The sequence below is a fragment of the Penicillium pulvis genome (assembly GCF_028828015.1).
Source record: "Penicillium pulvis strain IBT 33274 chromosome Unknown contig_7_segment1_segment0, whole genome shotgun sequence".
NCBI classification, from domain to species: Eukaryota; Fungi; Ascomycota; class Eurotiomycetes; order Eurotiales; family Aspergillaceae; genus Penicillium; species Penicillium pulvis.
In genome coordinates, this window is record NW_026643079.1 from 941,671 (window position 1) to 958,239 (window position 16,569).

Below are 16,569 nucleotides of genomic sequence, written 5' to 3' on the forward strand. Positions count from 1 at the left end.
TCGAGCAAAAATACATTTATATTATTTCATAAGTACCATATTTTAATCCACAACGTACGATCTATCCCTTGACACGGCACTTGTACGGTCCAGTTGAGATCCGGTCGGAACCGAACTCGGCTAATCTGGCGCCACTTTTAGTAGATTACGAGATTTCCGGTTCTGAGTGTATTACAAGATGACCTCTCCAACGCCCCCGACTGGCTTAACTGGTAATGCATGGTCGATCGTAAGAGGGTCGAAAATGGATACTGTTCCCTAAATCCCCATACAAAATTCACCACCTTATTAAGTAGTAAAATCCCCCGGGACAATCCCCCGTGCTTCCGCGGTAACTTTGCTGAACGAATACCCGGTGACGAGGAATGTGGCAAAATCAGATAATTCCATAACCGATTGTGGTTTGCGCTTCCCGTAATTTCCCTGAACTTCATCTTTTCCACTAAAACTGAGACTCGTATCCCTAATCTTTTCATTTCCCGTCTGGAACCGAACGCCGGGTCCACTGCCTCATTCCACTTGTTCCAACCGTTACATTAAAAGCGAACTGTGTCCCCGAAAACTTCTGTTCTCTCCACTTCCTACCATCCCACGACTTCGTCTCTGCGGCAATTCCAGACCTCTTTAACGACGGCCCTCGGTACTATTCGAACTCCTAATGGGTATGTGCTGTGTATCTCTCACACGTCTCATATCCGCTCGTATCCTCACAACTTCTCCTTCCATAGTCCACGCCGTCAACGCCATGCCTACGGCAACTATCGCATTAGGTCGCCCCCGCAAGGGCACCTTCCAAGAGATTCCTGTTTCCTCGACCTCTCACCCCGATAATCCAATCCCAGAAGAGCCGCGGGGAGTACAATCTCTCTCGGTCACAGATTTTACTTTCAATGGCTTGACCTCATCAGAATCTGACTCCAATGGTTCTGACTCTCCCTCCACACCAATTACGCCCCCCGATACCCAGAGTGAAGAAGATCTTGATTCCAAGTCCAATGGCCGACGACGACGAGCCTCGACCGTCCTGATCTCACAGAACTCCGAGGACATGAGAAGAGTGCTGGAGAATGTCGGCACAGGTGGTACACAGAAGATCCAGTCCATGTGCTGTGGTGGGGGTTGTTGCCGAGGCCGGCCACTGCAGGCGGTGGATGGCCCTATCTCCGGGTTCAATTCGATCACAACCCCAGACAACAAGGCCTTCGCTAGTTTGAACCTGAATCTGAACCTTCTCACACTGGACAGTGAGCTTTCCAACATGGCCCCACTCCCAGAGAAGACGGTTTCTTTCTCGCCCGCCCCCGTGTCTGCTCGTCATTTGCCGATGGGGCCAGCAGATCACCCCCCGCAATTCGTGCAGCCTCATCCCCCATATGAGGTCTACCGCGCGCCTCTTCACTCTGCCCGTGAGTTAACCAAGGGTGGTGCGGAGAAGCGCACCTACCACTTTGATATTGACGTCACCGACTACCCTGCCGAGAGTGGAATGGTCGATTTTGTGGTTGGAGGCGCAATTGGCGTGTGCCCAAAGAACAAAGATGAGGAAGTTGAGGATCTTCTCGACCTACTGTGTGTTCCAAGGTCGATGCGAGACAAGAAGATTCTTATGCGTACCACCAACGGTCGCTGGCCAACTATCTGGGGTGATGACAAGCCACGAGAGCTTATCACAACACGCCGGGAGGTGCTGAGCTGGTGCTCAGATATTCAGAGTTATGCTCCAACAAAGGCGCTGTTCAGACTTTTGGCCGAATACACCACTGAGGAGAACGAGAAGAAGATCCTCGAGTACCTTTCATCTGCACAGGGCCAGGGTGCTTTCTGTGACCTTCGTACCAGCTCTCACATCACTCTTACCCAGTTGCTACACGCCTTTCCCTCTTCTCAGCCTCCTTTGGATCATCTTTTGTCCGTGCTCAATACATTGATGCCTCGATTCTATTCCTTGTCTCAGGATCCCATGATCTCATGTCGTTTCAAGGGCACCGAATGCCGCCGACTGGTTGAGGTCGCTGTAACAGTCGCCGATTCCAACGACTGGCGGGGTGGCAAGCGAACTGGTGTTGGATCTGGCTACCTTGAGCAGCTGGCCCAGCGGGCTATTAAGGCCGAAGCTGCTGGTGAGAAGATTGACGTTCATGTGCCCATGTTCCGCGGTCTGATGGCCAACCCGCTCGCCACTCGTTTCGCATCTGACGGCCCTATGCTTCTTATCGGCGCTGGTGTTGGAATCGCCCCATTCCGTGGCTTCGTTCAGCGTCGTCTGCAGTCTGCAAACTGTGCCAATAAGGTCTGGGTTCTCCAGGGTGTGCGTGATTCGCTACTTGATGAGCTCTACAGTGGCGAGTGGGGTGTTCATGAGGATAAGGTTCGCACCGTCGTACAGAGCCGTCGTGGTGAGAGTCGCTACGTCCAGGAGGAGGTCCGCCACCAGGCCGACTTGGTCTGGTATGTGATCAACGCCCTTGATGGCCGTGTCTTCGTTTGCGGTAGCGGCAAGGGCATGGGTGAAGGTGTTGAGGCTGCTCTCATTGAAGTCGCCATGGCCAAGGGCAACCTCAATTCCCAGGAAGCAGAGCTGTTCTGGCAGCGCAAAAAGGAAGCTGGCCAGTACATTGCCGAGACCTGGTAATCAATTGCCACGTCCGCAACCATGCTTTCGAGAATCGATCATATATCCCACTTTCATTTCACATTATTTTTCATCTCGGCACTACCTACTGTACATATTGGGGTCTTGCACTCATACACGATTCGTGCTCTTGTCTTTCTGCTATGGATTTGGATCTTTGGCATCATGGATATCCACCCACTCGATCACTCATCTACCATGTCTTTTTTGAATCATGCATTTTAGCGGGCGGTTCTTTCTCCGGTTTTGCCTCCTGGGTTTCATTTTGGTTCATCTTTCTTTCGGCTTTCAGGTTATTCATCTCGTTTTTCTGTGAAAATCCAATCATGTGCAAACATGTGACTTATATGTGGTACTATGGTATCTATCGTACCTCAAAAATCTGAATCGAATACCCAAAATTTTATTAACAATCTTGACCCGTATTCAAAGTAGAATTCTCATCGTTATGCGAGACACTGGGCTACTAGTCCGTAAAAGTCAGCTCAGGCCTTTCTTATAAGATCCACGAAGTCCTTGAAGCTTGTACTATGAAGTATTCAAAATCTACTTTATGCAGGCTTGGATTAACCCTGGATCGTATCGATCTTGCGTAACAACTGGTTTACCTGATAGCCATTTCCATGCCTTCTCTTTCCCAGCCCTATTCTCATCCCTATCTAGTTCCCATATTCACTTTATAGACCCACCGCATGCCCTATCTTCCTCTCAAGCCAAGGCTTCTTCACAGATCCCATCATTTTAGTATGTATCCGATGTGAGACCGATTCTGTATTTATTCGACCACTGTATGGGATGTATGGGAGCAGAGTCAAGCTTGCAGTCCACGTAAGAACCAGCGGTACGTCTGAGTTTCCATCTCAGCCACACATCTACTTCTCCACTTTTCTCTCACTTGTACTTACCAACCATTCAACCTAGAAGAACCCTGCATGAGCGTAAGCTAAGTTTCCAATTAGGCTAAAATTGAATAGCCTTTATTGGCCAACGCTCACAGGCATTGCTTATAAATTTAAGTTTTGACCATAGGGGTTCATCGTGATAGATTCATTTACCGAATTACTGCATCATAAGTAATTCCATTTATCGTTTTACTTTGCTTGGGTTGCTCTCGATTGAAGCTTTCGATCATGTCGATGTTACTTCAATCTAAGAAATTGGCGCAGAGTCCATCCGATATATACTTTTGAAATGATATTGATAGCTATTATAAACATACCCCAATCGGTACGGGCAATATATTCACACATCAATACATAGCTCGTACCATAGTATTAAGATTAAAGCCTTAGAATCCAATCATTTCCAACCTTGATCACGCAGGAATGGCGTCTAGTGTACCGGTTGACCGGCCCGGTGGACGGCGATAAGCAGTCACGTGCTAAGTCTGGGGTCACCACCGATGTGTCATAACTGACATTTTGCGGGGTCGAATTGCAATTTGAAATAGCATAAATATTCCAATTCCCCATTTTCTATGTCTTTTGACATATAATACTTTGACACTCTTCCCCTCAACCGATATCGGGCATTGTTGGTTGTCTGTACACTGCCCCACCTCCGATAAGCAAGCAAAGTGGGGGATTTTCAACATCAAGAACATTAAACATCTACGACCAAACCCACGATACACATACCTCACAATCCATACAATGCCCTCTCTCCAAGATAGCAAGCTCGCCTTCATCGGCGGAGGCAACATGGCCTCTGCCATCATCGGTGGCCTGGTGACCAAGGGTGTTAACAAGCAGAACATCACCGTTTCCGAGCCGTGGGACGTCAACCGGGAAAAGCTCGCGGCCGTCGGTGTCAAGACCACCACCGACAACACCGAGGCTGGCGCCAATGCCGATATTGTCATCATCGCTGTCAAGCCCCAGGTCACGAAGGGTGTCTGCGAGGAGCTGGGAGCATCCTGGTCCAAGCGCACGACTCTGCCCGTTGTTGTCAGTATCGCCGCCGGAATCACACTCAGCAGCTTGGAAGAGTGGTCACGGACCCCCGATGGACGCTCCGCACACGTTGTTCGCGTTATGCCCAACACTCCCGCGCTTGTCGGTGAGGGTGCTTCCGGTGCTTATGCTAGCGCCGATGTTACCTCCGAGGAGAAGGAGCTCGTGAACGCGCTGCTGAGCAGCGTTAGCAAGGCTACCGAGTGGGTTGACAAGGAGGAGCTTCTCGATGTTGTGACTGGTCTTTCCGGTAAGTAAATTGACCAGCAGGAAGTCTGAACTTGATAACTCTAACATCTCTATCAGGATCTGGACCTGCCTACTTTTTCGCTATGGTGGAGCACCTCATTTCCAGTGCTACCGCCCTTGGCTTGCCCCAAGAACAGGCCACTCGCTTGGCTACTCAGACTTGTCTCGGTGCTGGCAAGATGCTTGTCGAGTCATCCGATGAGCCCGGCCAGCTGCGCAAGAATGTCACTAGCCCCAACGGAACCACATATGCTGCTCTGCAGTCCTTTGAGGCACAGGGCTTCAAGGAGATTGTTGACAAGGCTGTCCAGGCAGCTACTTCGCGATCTGCGGAGCTTGGCAAGAACTAGACTAGATCTGGAGAGCTAAAAAAAGATACCAGCATTTCTAGACAGGAATTAAAAGAACTTTAATACCCACATTTGGTTCATTGCTCCCAACCACCTATCGATAAGCATGTATCCTGTATGTGGAGGGGGTTGGATCCTCGTACTGCTCGTGCGCGGCCCTCTACTGAGTAGATCTGGAAAAGCTCTTGAGCGGTCTGACATAAAGAGTGCCCACCTGAATGGATATATGCAATCTGATATGATCTCTCACCATCACCTTATTCTAAACTCGGGAGTCTGTTCCACAAATCATGATGTGGTAGCCACACCGGTCTCCTCTGACTATATGTAGGACTACTATGTACCCCTCAGCGGTGAGAAGACAACCCCCCAGGGCTGGAAAGCACTTAACATCCATGTCAAACTTCGATTGTGACCCAACCTGATGCCGGCGACAAGCAATTGGGTGATATCAACTTCCCTTCGGCCTTGGCATCAATTTGGAATTCTTCGATGACTTGCATTCATCTTCAAGGGCCATAACAGGCAGAAACTACCTTTTCAAACCGTGTACATCAATTATCACTTAGGCAAATCATTCTCTATCGAGGTTTTGGAAACTCTAAATCTACTAGAGCTTGAAGGATGATTGCGGTTTAGATAGTGATGCACGTGTAGCTTTTCCCTTATCATTCCTAGAGGACATGGATTATCCACATACTGAACTGGGTACTAACTCACCCGCGCTTGGTCTAAGCTGAATGAAAAGCCGGGAGGGTATCGCTTGGGCGAACAGGAAGGGCAAGTTGATATTCAGGGTTCAGGCTTATCGCAAGGATCCCGGTACTATATGACCAAAACTAAGTCACTTAAATGCGGGGAGGAGCATTTTGGGTTCAATTGTTGACAAACTTTGTGTTGCATTGGGCGAAATTGAAATAAAAGGATTCCAAGCCAAATTTATTATCACATGTTTGAACATGTTTGAACTACTCATGGCTCGAAATAGGAACTGCGATGACAACCTTGGAACTCGGACAGACCGACATATGTATCCGCCACAGGAATGTGATATAGTGATGCACTACGACCACATACGTCAGGGGCTGTTCCACGGGGCATAGGGCGGAGGTCACACCCGCGGCCCGATATGTCAGTGAGTTACCGGGCCGACAGGGATGCGACCTCAGATTGTTGGGAAACCCTTGCGGGGATATCAAGCAAACAATAAGCAGCCGAACTAGAAACGGTAGATTTTTGATAATTTAGGTCTCCTGCAGGGGCTGCTCAACATTGATAGACCGGTTCGTGCAACTGACACTTCCAAGTACATCGCTGCAGAACAACTGGCACGCAGCGAAGTAACTTGCCTGAGTCACCTCACAGCCAAGCATGCGGGACAAACAAAGTACGATGCATCAAACATCAACCTTGGAAGCTCTGGAGGTCATACTTGATTACCGTGACGATAAAAAGTTTCCATCGCTAGACCCTGATCGAATTTTGGATATTGATATATACTTCCAAGTAAATATAACATCTAATGTGGAGCATAGTTTATGCCTATAAAGTTTCCTGCGAGCGGATCATCCCAGCTACCAGGAGGCTGGGTCAATAAATTAACTCCCCCAGAAGTGACAGGCGGTAACCGAAGCCGGAGTCCAGTTCCGAAGACCAGAAATGAATTGATCCTATCAATTTCCTTGCAGATAACTGGATGTCCTGCGGTAGGGGACGCCACTTTCTCACATTCCACATTGATATTGGCCGAGCGATATAGTTTTGATTTCAATCTCGCCTCACTAGCTGACATCACATCGACCCGAAGACCAGGAAAGACTGGTACATGATATCAGAAACGAGAAATGAAGGCGGTATACAACCAGGGAACCAAGCCGAGGAACTACAGCACTATTGAAAGGCGGAGATGACCTTGGCAAATCCTAAATCTAAATGTATAGTTAATAGATTGACAGGAAATAAGGTTCCTTACCGAAAGTTGCTCAAAAATGCGATCGGCCATACTTTGCGACCCCAGTACCGGGAAAGGTTGCATGACAAATTCCTGCATTACGCTATAGTATTCATGGAGTATTTCTTCCAATCCCTGCACGATTGGATGATCTGCATACTCCATTTTATGCACGATCTCGGATCTTGCGAAATGACGATCTGTCAACATTTGAATGATTTCATTTGTATTTAATTATTTTTTTTTCTTTTTGACTTGCCGTGGGGATGGCAGGGAAATCCACAAGTGGAGAACGGGCGAATCTCTTTGTCACTTTCTTTTCATTTTCAAATTTTTTTATTCTTTTATTTTTTTTTTTTTTTTTGCAGTTATTTTGTACAACATATGTAGTGACCTCAAAAATAAGATTAAAAAAAAGAGATTACTTAATGAAAAGAATGAAATCGGATCTTGAAAAGATCTCCAGCAAGGAGATCCAAAAATCCCAGATCCGTGCGATCGCTCCCTTGTATGATGGGCGAATCAAGCGACAAACAAGGTACAGATCCAATTCAGATCCAAGGCCTCGTGGAGGCTGGATCCAAATTCCACATCTTCCGGTTCCGAAACGGGGGTAGATCGGGTTGGTCAAGTGGATCACAAGTCATTTCAGCCTCTGGGTTTGACGCCTGGTTAATCGCGTTGTGGCGTCCCATGGCTAGCTTGTTGATTAAGCTCCGGGGAGATTGCCTTGTTCAGCTAAGGGAGTTTGGATGATCAGAGTTTGTTGGCGTGCAGTTCGAGGATACGACGGAACGAGTCCGAAATGTCGTGCACCCATCTGCCGGAACCTGGGTGTCAGGTTAATGACTCTGACAGGGATCACGAGCCCGAAACGGAGGGACATAACGGGGCAAGCCTGAGAAGTGTTTGACCTTGTTTAATGTCGCAATATATTTCCCATGTGTTTCGAGGGGGCATGACCAGGATGAGAATGACTAGCTCAGCGGTCCTATACCTAGGCTGGTTAAGTGGCCCTATTAGCCCCACTTTAGAGGATCTCCGATGGCATTGAAGTGAGCTGGACTTCTTGCGCCATTGTTGTCAGCCTAATGTGGACCACGAGTGGGGTAGGTGGTGATTTTTTTCTGTCTCGCGTTGGTCTAGTTTATGAATCGTAGTAGATATAGGCGACACGCGAGCCGCATCACATATCAAATCAGAGCGCAAATCACCGGCGATCGGGAAAGAACGCTAGACAGGAACCACGAGAGTTCTGTCACATCGAGGGGTAATCAAATCCCGGGGACAGAACGCCTCTCCAACCACGTCAGTCTACCACACTAGGTTTTCCCCACCACCCCTGGCGGATTCAGTCGGAAATCATTTGAATAATTTAAAGGAATGGAATAATAATAATAAAAAAAAAAGAAAAAGAAAACCTGAGATGTCATATGCATGATGCTTGCCCTCCATCAGCTGCATGTGTTCTCACCTGAGATGGAAGGAGTACCAATGGAAGCATCGGATTCGTCTCCAAATCTGCCTTGTTCTCTCATGTATTTCTCGCTTTCGAAAGCGTCGCGTCATGGATGGATCCAAGCGGATTCGTGTGGGTGATCTGACGTACGGGAGACAGAGAGCATGGGGTGGATCTGGTGCGCCACACTCTGTATGGTTCATCTCGAAGGAAGTGGAGACGATTGAAGAACCCCTAGGCGATCTACCCATCCCTGTCCGAATTGTGCCAAGAAGACCACACCACGGATACCAGCCCCTCTAGCTGGCCTCCTGTGGTCGATCGATCTCCGTGCCCACCGATCAGAGGCTTGTAAGTGGGATCGAATCGAGGTCACCGTCATGCCACTTCCTGTTCCCCGAACCAACCCAATAACCACAGACCAAAAATCAGAAAAGGGAAAACCATAAAAGAAAGTCTAACGAATTATTGTCTGGTTCGGATTCTGTCCCAAATACAAAACCCACAATCCGGGATAAGCCCTCGGGATGAGTCGCGATCGGTAACCAGTGGTAGGTCACGATGTCTGACACCAGTGGAACCTTTTTCCCCCGGGGCAGCAGAGACGATCTTTCCCTGGCTTTCGGAGACTGCTTTCTGGGTTTTGAAATGCTCCACTTCCTGACCGTATGAGGATTTCGGTTCTTCATTTTTGATTTGTCGTTCTCCACTAGAAAAAGCAATGGATTTCCAGTATTTGAATTAATTAAGTTCAGCTTGACTCAGGAACAGTTAGCAGAATGCCGCTCTCCACTTCCTTTTTCCTTCCCCCCCCCCTGCTGCCCCTATGGTATGTGTCGATAGGATCTATGGGAATTCCGGACCTTGCCGATTGATCTGAGATGTATTTTTGTAATTTTCCTATTTTTGCTAAATTGATTTCCCAAAAGTACTAGTTCCAAACCCAAACCGCCCAAAATCTGAGATCGCATTACGGATGTATACACCAAACATGGACAGTACCATCGGTGTCTGGAGACCAGAAAACGGGGTTTTCTTTTTTCAGATTATAAATCTGATAATTACACATTGATCCAATTGTGGGCGAATCAATAAAACCATAAAAAATCCCAAAATCCCAAAATTCAAAAATACAAATCAAAACTAGCGTGGAAAATGGGGGGGGAAACGAGCAGTTCCTGGCGCCACCTGATAGATCCTGGCACTAAAGTCAGACTATTTCCAGGTTGACAGGAACCAAAGATCCTTGGCGCTATCTGTCAAGGTCAACCTTAAGGATGCTCCATAGGGTTCTTGCGATTTGCACCCCTCTTCTCCGCTCTGCATGCCTCGACAAGGAAGTAGTGGTGCTCCGTAGTTTGTGGCTCCCAAGTACCCACTTGCGCCCACGATCGTCATTTTTCTGGACCCCCCCCTGTTCTTACCTTTCCATGGACATGTTACAGCTGGGTGCCATGTCTTTTATTTTAAAATGTACTGTGCCCTGCATTATTTGGAGATCCCCAAAAACTCCATTTCCATCCGCCCTCATTCCCCAACCTTGCATGATCTTGGCTTTGCCATGTCAACGTAAATTCAGCACGGTTTCCCAAAGTGAGTTTCTTCCTCTACATTTATCTTTCTTTTCCTTTTCCATTTTCATACTCCTCGAGATTATAATTACAACTCTCGTTCATGATATGAACCTTGTGGTTAACCGTGCGCCTTGTATAGTTGGTTCGATCTGTTGAACGCCTTGCTTTTTGTGTCTAGCTGTCGTACCTTTATACCTTGCTCTATACCCCGTCTATGTCCCAGTCCCGTGAGTTGGACGAGGATACCGACATGGCCATTTCATACGCAAGCCGGTCCCCGGCTGGTCATACTCAGCAACTTCCATCATTCCGCGAGGTAAGTCTCCAGATGCTGGAAATACAGTGCCAGAACACCCTCAAAAATACTGACGCCTGATAGATTCTCCCACCTCACCTACACGACGATATCGATTCATCCACATACTATAACTCGCGGCCCCCATCACAGAAGCGCCCTGGATCCGGCCATGACATGGCCGATCCTCGCTCCATCCCTGGTTATCCCACCAACCGGTCACCTAAATCTACCTACGGAGAGCACCACCATGAATACACTACTCGCACCGGCGAACACCCACCCCGGCAGATGGGAGACCACTTGTCGATGCGGCTCGGCGAAAGCTCCGCACGAGGACCCAGTCCTATCCTTCCCCCGATTCGAGACTTAGGATCCATGCCAGACCGAAAGGGTTACCCAGACAGCAGGATGGCGCCACGCTCCGATCCCTATGCACACGAATACCGTGGTCAGCCCGCTCCCATGCCCGCACAGATGGTAGACCGCAGAAACGAACAGTACGGTGCACCCATGATGCATGGCCAGTCGCCTTATGGGCACCCAATGGGATATCCCTCCGAGCAAGAGCAAATGTCGCAACCTATGATGGCGCATCCTCAGCAAGCCAATTTTGGAATTATGGGGGACGCGATTGATCCCAAAAGTAAACGTCGTCGGGGAAATTTGCCCAAGCCCGTGACTGATATTTTGCGCGCTTGGTTTCATGAGCATTTGGATCATCCTTACCCCAGTGAGGAAGATAAGCAGATGTTTATGACCCGAACTGGTCTTTCGATCAGTCAGGTAAGACCTCAATTTCAATCCGGAACGTATGTGAAACATGGCTCACAAGATTTGTTTTAGATTAGCAATTGGTTCATTAATGCTCGGCGTCGACAACTGCCTGCCCTGCGCAACCAGATGCGTGGAGGTGACGACTCGCGGCATTCACCTTTCAGCGATGTCGAAGGCGTCTAAATTGCTCTCACCTCATCATTAGATGCTGTGTCGCGCATGTTCTACTGTTCTACGCATATCGCATCCTCACATTACCTTCACTTACGGCCTTTATTACAATTATTACCGACTGCATGCAACGATACACGGCATCAACACAAGCGTTTATTCGGATCTCATTACGACCGGAAGCTTCTTCCATTTTCTTTACGAGTCACGGACTGGAGATAGACTGGCATTATACTCTTCTCCTATGTCTTTTTATTTTTTATTTTTTTATTTTATTTTTCCTCTACAAGTTTCGAGATTGCTGGATTGCGGGATTATTTGCTTTATCATAAGGCCCCATGCTCATGAGGCAGGGGAACCTTGCAGATATCATTTCTTGATACCCTTTTTATCTGATGGGACATGTTATTTACCAAGCGGGCTTAAACGGCAAAGGGGTATTTGGGATTTATGGGAAATTATTGTCATTGGCTTCAACACCTGTCGCACTGTGCATGTCGCATCCTTGTGCCCTGTCGCGTCAGACCATGAGACTTACATTTGAAATGCATTACTAGGTGTTCTATCGGGTATATCGGCTATCAATTTTATACATCATGAGAAAAGATCATCTTTAATTCCAGTATCTTATTTTCCTGTATTTTTTTCTTTTTCATTTCATTTCCTTTCCTTTAATTCCCTCAAGGTGGTGTGGGGAGAATCATGTCGATATGACGGGATTTGCACATCACTCCCCACCGGGCGATACAGGACGATCTCGTATTATTGCACGCATGACGGGAAACGTGGATCATGCCTTACGACTAAGCGGCATGAGGAACCACTTTTTCAGCGAATCCAGCTGCTGATCATCTCGGCCGACCCCTTAGAGCTGAGGCAGAGTCATTTCAGCTGGGCTTGGCCTTTTTCCCTTTTTCCCTTTTACTTTTGGTTTTAAATGTTACCCCAATACCCGGATCTTGCGCGTAGACCTGGAGCAGTGATGTAAAACGAATCGGAAAATACTTACACACCGAATAAGCCTATTATAGGCAATTTCCACTCATAGGCACCATTTGACCTTTGGATCGACTCAATATTGGGTCCTTCCAAATCTATTCCCATGGATCCGTTTCTTAATGTTTTAATTATTGTTTAATATGTATTTCCAGACCTGCCACCTGAACGACCCACTTGACCCAGATGCCAAACCTGAAAAATTAACATTTCACGATCGAGATTTCATACCCGCTCATTTGTTGGAGCCCACCCCCAGCCCGGCCATGACGTCGAACTTAACTCTATGTGAGATTAAACAAAGTAAGCAAGTAAGAGCTAGAGAAGTAAGTCGGACCATCTACCCCTTTTGACGGCGCATAGAGTTTGGTTCGTCCGCGCGGTTATGTATCAGCACCGGAAATCAGCTACCGAGCCCGGCTTGTCTTAATCTAACGTAGGTGACATCTGTCAAAAACGTGTTTAATCTCGCCTTCAATTTCCAAAAGTCTGATTTTTTGGTCTATGACTTTGCGGGTGGGAAGTGGGTTAGAAGAGAAAACACCCATTGTTTGGGTGAGGTTGCCCGAGTCCCACCATAGCACCTGGGGCACGCCTTTCATCAACGATAAGGTTTAGACAAGGAATTTTTTGTCTCATTGTTTCGTATCGTTTCGTAGGAAATTGACAGGGTTGTTGCTCGTTGCCCTGTAGGGGCTGTACCAACAATGTGAATCCTGCGGATGAGATTTCCACTGAGAAGAGACAATCTGCTGCCACATGGAGTAATCTCGGGGCTTTGGGGCAACTTGCTTTTTGGGCTTGCGGGCTGGGCTGGTCTTGGTGAAGGTTAGTCCATGTGGATTTGGAGTCGGTTGCGGTGATACGCCGAGCCATACTTTCTTTTTTCCTTTTGATCCTCTTGTCTGATGTCTCAGACAATTGCCTTTTAGTTGGAACTGTGGCTGGGTGCCTAGTTCGAAACGTGGACTTTACGCCCTAAGAACCTTGACCCAAAATACAAGGAAACAGAAGGGAAAAAGAATTAAGAGAAACCCCAAATTCGAATTATTCGATCTTGTATGTTCCTGTCCCTGATCCTTTCCTGGGCGCGTAGTCTTGATTCCAATTACGGAAAATGTCCGACATGTGAAAAAGAGGAGCAAAAGCAAAAACTTAGTTGATTGTAGATCCCGAATTAGCCCCGAAGAGGATCATTAGGAATAGGCTATCACCATACTCCTATCTGTACTCCGTATATACTTTGTAGTATCAGAATGATCTACAAATCGGGAACATGGATCCAAATGCATGTCCATGCCCCCGCTATTCACATCTGAATGCAAAGGACAGCACATATCTGCATATACGTGTATACGTACCCCCCAGTAAAAAAAAAAAAATACATATACGTCAAAGCCCAGGGGCGAGAGTGATCCATATACCATAAAAGGAAGTCAGTGATAGCCTAACATTGGGCGCGGTTATGCAAGACCTAGTCACACTGGGAGCCCGGGGACCAGGAAAACAAGCAGGGAAAAGGTTTCCTGGCGCGCGCAGACGACAGGAAGTAATGCGTCGAATCACAACACATGTACATATTAAATGATCCTTGCCACTGCCTGTAAATCTATGCGCAAGGCGACAGAGTGTTGTACATGACCCGTCATATGGCGGTGAAATTCAGCCTATGACGCCCTTGTGCACGATGGCGTGTCACAGCCGCTGGTTGAGATGCAGGTCGTCACGTTGGTTTCTCTAGGTTAGGTTTTGGTTCTTTGGGGGATGTCCGGGGGTCTTTGCGTTGGAGCTGTCGTTTTTGAAAATGTGATCTATCTCATGTCAGTCCCGGCGCACCTATGACGATCGGCTGCAGATCGAGGCGTTCGTGAGGGTGTTCATCGGTGAGTTTATGTAGGCCAATGGGATCGCATTGCATTGTGACTTGCTTTTTCTTGCTTTAATTTTTTTTTTTGATTAATTTTTATTTTAACGGAATACACGGAGGAAAAAAATTTGACATGTTCGTTTTGACCCTCGCATTACATCGCATGTGTTTCTTTCTTTTTTAGGTATGTAGGCAGACGTCGATCATGTAACCTTGAATGTTGTCTCCTTCCTTAGGTGGATTAGGTAGCCTTGGTTAGGCTTTGAAGGGTACAGTCAATACGATACAACACGCATTCTGGGTTTGCGGAGAACATCTTTGTCAAAGTTTGGGATCTTGATGGATCGCACTATTGAATTATTTGGATCAATCAATTCGATGATCGACGGGACCCACCGTTCCACGTAGCGAAATCAATAGCGCCGGGTGATCTGGCCAATGTCGCTTTAGCACGGACAATTTCGCGGGCTATTATTTTTTCTTCTGGAACATGCTGCCGAACAGTCAGATGTCCACATTATCCACATTGCTTGGCTAAATTCATTGTTGAGGTGCAAGGAGCGTATAACACGGAGGTTTTCCACATGCAGTAAGCGCGTGGTGGGGATTCCACATCTATTGACTATTGACTATGGAGTGTGGACACGCGAACTGGGGAACCCGGCAAATCAAAGGTAGGAACGGAAGGTCGGTCAACATCTAATTTTGGTTTCTCTTGAGTAAGCGTTTCGTTAACCGAGATGACAGCTGCACGGGGGAAGCTAGTATGAACATCTGCGTTACAGCGCCACAAGGAAACATGATATTGCGATCCTGCCACCGACATTTCGACTGTGCCAAGCTACAAGGGACAACCCCAACAAAGATTCTGCAAGGGTCAAAGAAGAAAATCAAGATTCGAGACTGCCAACCATCCCAAAAACGATATCATATGTCGATGTTGAAAGCTATTGACATCCAGACCGCAGTTTGCCCCAGACATGATGTTACACCCAATGATGCCGAATTAGCAGTGTACGGCCCCCTCATGAAGGTCACAAATTAGAGACTGACAGGCCTTGCATGCAGATGGCGCTCTCTACCACAGTATCGGGCATTGTGGCGCCGGGAGACCGGGAATCTGCGTGCTTCTGGAAGGGGAGCCCGGTTCCATGGAGTTTCCTCTTGGGGTAATGTATCATGCATGCAGTTTTTTGAGACTTCCTCTGTTTGAGATTAGTGTCATTCCTTAGCGTTGCTTGTTGTCAGATTCGAATATGGTCTAAATTAGATAATCTACGCATTAGTAGTAATTGTTTTGTCCTCGTGATGAGGTGATTTGTATTAGATAGTAGCTATCATTTATACGCACACTTCCCTTAGCTTACTATCTCTACGCTACCCCACTGCAATTCGGAACGACAGAACGCAGGGATTTTACCATCACCTTTCTTCTAAATATTTTCCTATTTTCTGTCACCTGTTTCGATCAATTCTCCATAAAGGCCCTCGATATTGATATTGAAATACAAGTGAGATGTAAGTTTATACAACACGATTCGACGAACTGCCGTTTGTCAGCAGCCCTCAACCTTTGTCTCCCTCGCCCTACCTTCCATCCTTTCATCACCTTTCTTATGTCTGAACGCAGGGAGCTCGATCTATATTTATACTCCTTCTTAGTGGTAGCACCCGATTAATCAAAGGTCTGAAAATTCTTTTAACTTGGAGATGTTCGGGTGCCTTTCTTGATACGAGAATTGACTCTGTTCTATGGAGGACACAAACATCACATGAATGAGAGTTGATGCTCATTAATTCCAACGTTCATTCGGGACTTTAATCCCGTGGGATGATAATGCATGTGAGGAATTCATATCACAGCATACTTACACTAACCACTGACTATCATTCGCCAATTACAAGGATTGAACACACATGGAACGACTGAATAAACACTAAAGATGCACTAATGACTTTGCCATATTATATCACCCACCAGTGAGCTTTCGTGAAGCCGACATGACAGTTTAGCCGATGGCAAGGTAACGTTGTCCTAACTGTTTTGGTCAAAGCGAGATGAGTCACAGTTAGTGTGCAGAAGTTGACCAATGCAGAGTCTGCCTACTGCATCAATTTGCCTCCGACTTCGGCCTCCGATGCTTAAAGCCAGCAACGCTTTGGGCCTTTGTTTATATTTAGTCGGCTCCTTTCCTTGCCGAGTTTACCGTCTATTGCTCTCGTCACGAGGTGCATATTTTTGAAGAAATATCAGGCTTAAATCCCCGGCGTTCGACATCACCTTGGGTCTGAACAA

The 16,569-nt window shown here is 47.2% G+C and overlaps 3 protein-coding genes across 3 annotated transcripts; all 3 read left to right on the forward strand.

Moving 5' to 3' along the window:
* Window positions 1–335: 335 nt before the first annotated feature.
* On the forward strand, window positions 336–2,632 carry N7503_008301 (FAD binding domain protein; the record flags this gene model as incomplete). The annotated part of the gene is made up of 2 exons (XM_057067848.1): window positions 336–662; window positions 729–2,632. The coding sequence occupies exons 1-2, from the start codon at window positions 659–661 to the stop codon at window positions 2,630–2,632; spliced, it is 1,908 nt and encodes a 635-aa protein (XP_056918703.1). The 5' UTR covers window positions 336–658.
* Window positions 2,633–4,110: 1,478 nt separating this feature from the next.
* N7503_008302 (pyrroline-5-carboxylate reductase family protein) lies at window positions 4,111–5,253 on the forward strand. The gene is made up of 2 exons (XM_057067849.1): window positions 4,111–4,834; window positions 4,891–5,253. Exons 1-2 carry the CDS (start codon window positions 4,285–4,287, stop codon window positions 5,181–5,183), a joined length of 843 nt encoding a protein of 280 aa, XP_056918704.1. The 5' UTR covers window positions 4,111–4,284; the 3' UTR covers window positions 5,184–5,253.
* A 4,861-nt stretch (window positions 5,254–10,114) lies between these two features.
* N7503_008303 (homeobox domain-containing protein) lies at window positions 10,115–11,664 on the forward strand. Its single transcript, XM_057067850.1, has 4 exons — window positions 10,115–10,186; window positions 10,307–10,483; window positions 10,547–11,248; window positions 11,309–11,664. Exons 2-4 carry the CDS (start codon window positions 10,382–10,384, stop codon window positions 11,420–11,422), a joined length of 918 nt encoding a protein of 305 aa, XP_056918705.1. The 5' UTR covers window positions 10,115–10,186; window positions 10,307–10,381; the 3' UTR covers window positions 11,423–11,664.
* The last annotated feature ends 4,905 nt before the right edge of the window (window positions 11,665–16,569 follow it).

What these genes read in the sequence shown, in the direction of transcription:
- N7503_008302 (XM_057067849.1), top strand. Translation starts at nt 4,285, where the DNA reads ATGCCCTCTCTCCAAGATAGCAAGCTCGCCTTCATCGGCGGAGGCAAC. An exon ending in TGTTGTGACTGGTCTTTCCG is followed by an intron (nt 4,835 to 4,890) that starts GTAAGTAAATTG and finishes CATCTCTATCAG; the next exon opens with GATCTGGACCTGCCTACTTT.
- N7503_008303 (XM_057067850.1), top strand. Translation starts at nt 10,382, where the DNA reads ATGTCCCAGTCCCGTGAGTTGGACGAGGATACCGACATGGCCATTTCA. An exon ending in AACTTCCATCATTCCGCGAG is followed by an intron (nt 10,484 to 10,546) that starts GTAAGTCTCCAG and finishes GACGCCTGATAG; the next exon opens with ATTCTCCCACCTCACCTACA. An exon ending in CTGGTCTTTCGATCAGTCAG is followed by an intron (nt 11,249 to 11,308) that starts GTAAGACCTCAA and finishes GATTTGTTTTAG; the next exon opens with ATTAGCAATTGGTTCATTAA.